Below are 5,953 nucleotides of genomic sequence, written 5' to 3'. Positions count from 1 at the left end.
CTGTTAATGAGGTATTTTCAGAGATCATAAAAGGGAAGAGCTATGTCATTAAATTACTGCACAATAATTTTGTTTTGATACCATAAGTGAGCCAATATTTTATGAAAAAGGACACCCTGATGCATCAGTGAACTGAACATGGACAATTAAAAGTTCCAATGAAAGAGGTCTGATGTTATTTAGAGGTAGTTAAGACTTACAAAGGAATGTGAAGTTTTTAAAAAAGTGATTATTTTGAATAAATTGGATATATTTTTAACTTTTGGTAAGTAATTCATGAATATTCTGAAACAAATCAATGATAAGAACTACATATATTTATAAAAAAAAAGATGCACTCAAACATTTTATAGTCTAACAAGTATGTGGTATTCTCAAATATACACACAAACATTAAATGTTTACTGGGTGTACAAGGGATAAACAAGTCTTACTTGTGAGATTTACACAGGGACAATCAGATAACCATGGCTATTAAATTTGGACTTTGCTGTGCTATCCTGTTGGAAAATGACATGGTTGCAAGAGAAAGAAGAATATGTGAGTTTATCTCAATTTGGGCACTGTTTTAAAATAAACTGTATAAGTACTCTACTAGGAAATAGAGGGTGGTGATGTTGGCAAATATCAGAGCTTTCTATCCAAAGAAGGGGAGAATGGGCTACTGGAATGAAAAACATCTCCATCTGTGTGGAGAGGAGGGAATACCTGTGGTTTACCAGATGCCAAGGTTAGCGGTACTATAGTGTTTGTAAAGAAACCAGTTAAGTAAATGTGTCCCCCTCAACCCTTTAGTTTTGCCTTTGTGATATCCAGAGACCCAGTAAAATTTTTGTATGCCTTTGGAAGCATTAATTAGAGACCAAATAAATCATCAAGGTTTGCACACCCCAAAGGCAATACAGTATATATTTACAGCGTGTGTGTGTGTGTGTGTGTGTGTGTGTGTGTGTGTGTCCTTGAGTCAGCTTTGACTCTTGGTGACCACATGAATGTCCACGATGTCCTGTCCTCAATAGCCCTGCTCAGCTCCTGTAGACTCATGCCTATGGCTTCTTTCATGGAGTCAATCATCTCATATGTGCTCTTCCTCTTTTCCAGCTGCTTTCTTTTTTCCCAGCATGATTGCTTTTTCCAAGAACCGTGCCTTCTCATGATAATCCCAGGGTAGGACAGCTTCCGTTTTGTCATTTTTGCCTCCAGCAATAATTCAGGCTTAATTTGCTCTGAGACCCACTTGTTCATTTTTCTGGTGGTCCAGGGTATCCATGGAGTTCTCCATATTTCAAATGAATCATTTTTTTTCTCCATCAACCTCCTTCACTGCCCAACTTTCACATCTGTATATAGTAGTAAAGGAGTTATGAGAGTTTGGATGATCTTAGCCTTGATCTTCAATGACACATCTTTATTCTTGATAATCTTTTTCTTCCATTGCTTCCCTTCCAAGTCTCAGCCTTCTCTTGATTTCTTGGCTGTAGGCTCCATTTGAATGAAAGACTGAAGCAAGGTAAGGCAAATCTTTAACTATTCCAATGATGCCATTGTCTGTGTTTAAGTTGTATATCTGTTTTCCTGTCATGATTTTTGTTTTCTTGACATTCAAATACAGTCCTGCTTTGGCACTTTCTTCTTTCCTTTTCATCAGTAGTCATTTCAATTTTTGCTACTTTCTGCCAGTACAATTATGTCATCTTCATATCTTAAGTTATTGATATTTCTTCCATCAATTTTTACTTCTCCTTCCTCTGAGTCTAGCCCTGTTTTTGGTATGATATATTCTGTGTACAGATTAAACAAACAGGGAGATAAAATGCAGTCTCTGTACACAGGACTTAAGAGTCAAAACAGGAAAACATGATATAAATAGGTCTTCATGATACATTATTGTAAGTATAACTCATAAATACTTTCCTTCTAACTGTAGTTTCATTTAATGTACTTTAATGTACCAAAGTAGACGAACACCTTTCTAAAATCTCTCCTACCTGGGGCCTGTGGCTTTTGTATAACTCAATAAGAAGATCATTACTGGCTCTGTTCTCTATTAAAAGCTAGGCCAGACCCATAAGGCTTGGAGTTGACTAATTTTAAACCTGAGTGATGAGCATAATCATCATTGATTTTTCAGAAAATATCTATTGGGTGCTTACTGAGGATACAGGGACTCAGGTAAAAATCTGGGGATGCTCTGAGATATAGGAGATCGCCTGCCTTGTAGAACCTATAATTTAAGTTGGGAGATAGAAGACACACATAGAAAGAAAAGTGAGTTATAAATGAGTGCATTAAAAAGTGCTATAGGTCACACTAGGGTCCTCCCGGCAGCTGCATACTACTCCTCTTACCGCTGCGGCTCGCGAGCGCCCCGGAAGCTGCCCCTTCTCAGGGGTCATGATGGGCAGCAAAATGGCGTCTGCCAGCAGGGTCGTTCAGGTAGTCAAGCCACATACTCCATTAATAAGGTTCCCTGACAGAAGAGACAATCCTAAGCCCAATGTATCAGAAGTTTTGAGATCAACAGGACTACCATCTCACTCTTCTTCAATTTCACAGCATTCTAAGGGAAGTAAATCACCAGATTGGCTGATGCATCAGGGTCCACCAGACACTGCAGAAATAATAAAAACATTACCTCAGAAATACAGAAGGAAACTTGTATCTCAAGAAGAAATTGAATTTATCCAACGTGGAGGTCCAGAATAATCACTGACAATGTGGCTGCTGTTTGTCATCAGACAAAAGAATAGTCTTTACAATAAAGGATTTCCAAAATGACAAATGAGAAATTGTACATTAAACAACTTTAATAAATATTCTGTAAAAGAAAAAAAAGAAATATAGAAAATTTAGATAGACACTTGTATCTCCTAATTTATGTATGTTGGTCAGCTTCTCCACAAGCTTACCTAATTGTTTATATACTTTATACTTATTAAAGTACACATTTTTAAATATTAACCTATTAATTTACTCTTGATTATCAAGTATTACCAGTTGTTGAACTATTAAAAGCACACAATGTCTAGTAAACTATCATAGGTTTAGCATAATTTCATTTTCTTTCAGTTTCTGTTTAGACATGGAAAGAATTTATCAGGCAGAATTGCTGCTTTTGAAAAGTGATTTTCCTGAAATTACATGAGGATCAGTGAAATAATGACTCCATTATTTGTTCTTAATTCTTAACATTTTTTCGTTCACAAAGTTACTGGAGTATAACTGGCTTTTAGTAAGCATATCCTACTCTAAATGATAAAAATATAGCCAAGGTAAAACCAGTGACCTTGTGGTATTAAGACTGGGAAGTTAACACAAAAGATTATTTGTAACCTATATTCATGTCAGAGTATAAAATGGAAAATAAGAGATCAAAGTGAAAATAGCATAGGAATAAATGTTTGACTGAAAATTGCAAAAAAAAAAAAAAAAAAAGTGCTATAATTCTTTAGGACAGTCACAGACATAGATGTATGTGATAACTAAGAAGGCTTTGTGGAGAGGAATGCCTTCAGTTGGGACATAAAGTAAATGCAGTAATAATTTTAGTATGCTTTATTTACATATGTGTATGTTATTTAATTTGCTTGTTGCAAGAATGATGAACATTATGAATTTGTTGATGTTTAAGCTATTGGACCTCCTGAAATTTCAGGGTAGAGTTGGAAGTCTAATTCAAGCATTCTGTTTTGTTGCTTACTCTCTGTGTGACCCAGTGCTATTCAGTCAAGGACTTTGACAATCAGGTAGGCCCTGTATGGGAAAGTTGATCGCCAAAATCTTGGAGGTAGTATAATAGTAAAAAGCATGGGACCTGGCCTTCAGATCCTGCCATTACTCCATTTTAGCTACGTGACATCTGACAAATTACCATACATCCACTTAATCTATAAATCATGAAGGTAACATGACTCATTCATAGGATGGTTTTAAGGATTAAATGAAACGATACCTGCAAAGTTCTTAGATTAGTATCTAGCCTGCATTAGGCTAATGGTTTTCTAAGTTTTGGGTGTCAGAACCTTTTTATAAACTTAAACATCATTGTGCACCCTAGAGAATGTTTATGTGGTTTATAGCTATCAATATTTACCATATAAATATTTAAAAATATTTCTCAATTAAAAATTGTAATAATAAACCCATTACAAGCTAAAATAAATACAATTTTTAGAAATAAAAACTATATTTTTCAGACGAAAATATTTAGTGAAAAGAGTGGCATTGTTACATTGTTATATTTTTTCAAGTCTACTATTTGTCTTAATAAAATAGAGCTGGATTAGCACATCTTCTGCATGCAATCTGTTGTGATATTTGTTTTTATAGAAGTATGTGAAGAAAATGTGATCTTACACAGATATGTAATTGAAAAATGGAGGAATGTTTTTATATAATAGTGAATTTCTACTTTGATACTATAACAAAAGTTGACAAATGATAGTTTCTTAACGGGTAATTGCAATATTGAATCTGAAATCATATAAATGAACTTTTGGAACACTATTACATTAAAGTTCATTGACCTATCATGTACCTTGAATGGATCTTCTACCGATGCATAATTTTATAGCATTGTGTATTGGTCATTTGAAAAATGTTGGTTAACTGAATTATGCTGATCTTCCAAATGTTGACACATTTCATTATACAATATCAGAAAATCGCATTCATTAATGTCATCGCTAATCATATTAGAAAATCTTCAATTTTTGAGAAGATCTGAAGTTCATGATAATAGATGCAAGTTTTTTTATCTCTTATTTTTGCTTGAAACCTTCAATTTTATTACTAACAAATAGTGTCAGTTGTTTTTCTTAAAGTATAAACTTGCTTCGTTTATTTTTGAGAAAACTTCTGCCAAATAACCATCTGAGTAATTGTGGTTTGTCAGTTGTTCTTTCAAATAAAAAATGATTTTCCAAGTAAAAAGCAGCTTGTACTGCTCTCAACTCAACAATTGATTTTTTTGAAGATGACCATCGTACTTTATTATGCAGCAGAAGTATATATACGTATGTGAATTTTACATTTTATCACATGGAAGGGTAAAAAAGACATATTCAAGGATTGTGATTCAACTAAATTAACGTTTATGGCTTCATGGATATTCCTAAATGAATCTGACTTCTTTTTTTTTTTAACCGTGTGTGTTGTAGTACAGATTACAGTAAGAATAGTACAGCTTGGTTCCAGTGCCTTGATGTTTGATGATAACCTAGCAGTTTTCTCCACCCTGCTTTACACTTTGGCACAAATGTCAAATAGTGAAAATGGCAAACAACATTTTAGTATTACAAAAATAGTTTTGACCTCATGAACCTCATGAGGGTATCTTGAAGACATCCAGGAGTTTTGACCATACTTTGAGAACCACTGTACTAGATATTTATGTTAGCTATTATTACTATTAAGAAGGAAGACCCAAGGTCTGTGCAAAAAGTTAATAGAGTAGGTTAATGTGAATGGCAGATTCATGTAGGAAATACGCTTGAAGATGTAACAGCCAGATAGTGGAGAGTTCTGTTGTATAAAAAAGAAAAATCAAACAAACAAAACTAGACCTAACATCTCACTTGTTTTCAGGCTGCATCAGGCGGTCCCCATGAAGCATAGAAGAATGATTCTATCCAAAAAATGTACAGCAGTCAAATGGATATAGGCCATAAAACTAAATAGTCCACACAATGTTTGTGAACTTGGGTTGTTTAATATTGTTCAAGTGTGTTACTTTCGTGTATCTAGTTTTGTCAAGCTAAATGTGCATGTTTTTATCCTTTATGGCACACAGACCAAAAGAGAAGTTATTTATATATACTTACTGAACAATTATTGATTTCTATGCAAAACATATTTTATAGTCAAACTGTGTGTGTGCATTAGTAACATCAACCAAGGAAGAGTGATTTTGTATTTAATAGATGGGACTTTTGAAAGTTATATTTAGGTGGAC

At 34.1% G+C, this 5,953-nt stretch overlaps 1 protein-coding gene across 1 annotated transcript; it reads left to right on the top strand.

Annotated features, from left to right (window-relative positions):
- Positions 1 to 2,330: 2,330 nt before the first annotated feature.
- On the top strand, positions 2,331 to 2,852 carry LOC117036781 (28S ribosomal protein S36, mitochondrial). The gene has a single exon (XM_033132003.1). It carries the CDS (start codon positions 2,395 to 2,397, stop codon positions 2,704 to 2,706), a length of 312 nt encoding a protein of 103 aa, XP_032987894.1. The 5' UTR covers positions 2,331 to 2,394; the 3' UTR covers positions 2,707 to 2,852.
- Positions 2,853 to 5,953: the final 3,101 nt, after the last annotated feature.

This window comes from Rhinolophus ferrumequinum, chromosome 2, assembly GCF_004115265.2.
Source record: "Rhinolophus ferrumequinum isolate MPI-CBG mRhiFer1 chromosome 2, mRhiFer1_v1.p, whole genome shotgun sequence".
Lineage (NCBI taxonomy): Eukaryota > Metazoa > Chordata > Mammalia > Chiroptera > Rhinolophidae > Rhinolophus > Rhinolophus ferrumequinum.
Note: the sequence above shows the minus strand (reverse complement) of the source record. Positions and strands in the feature narration are given on the sequence as shown.

Coding starts and splice junctions, on each gene's coding strand:
- LOC117036781 (XM_033132003.1), top strand. CDS start 2,395: ATGATGGGCAGCAAAATGGCGTCTGCCAGCAGGGTCGTTCAGGTAGTC.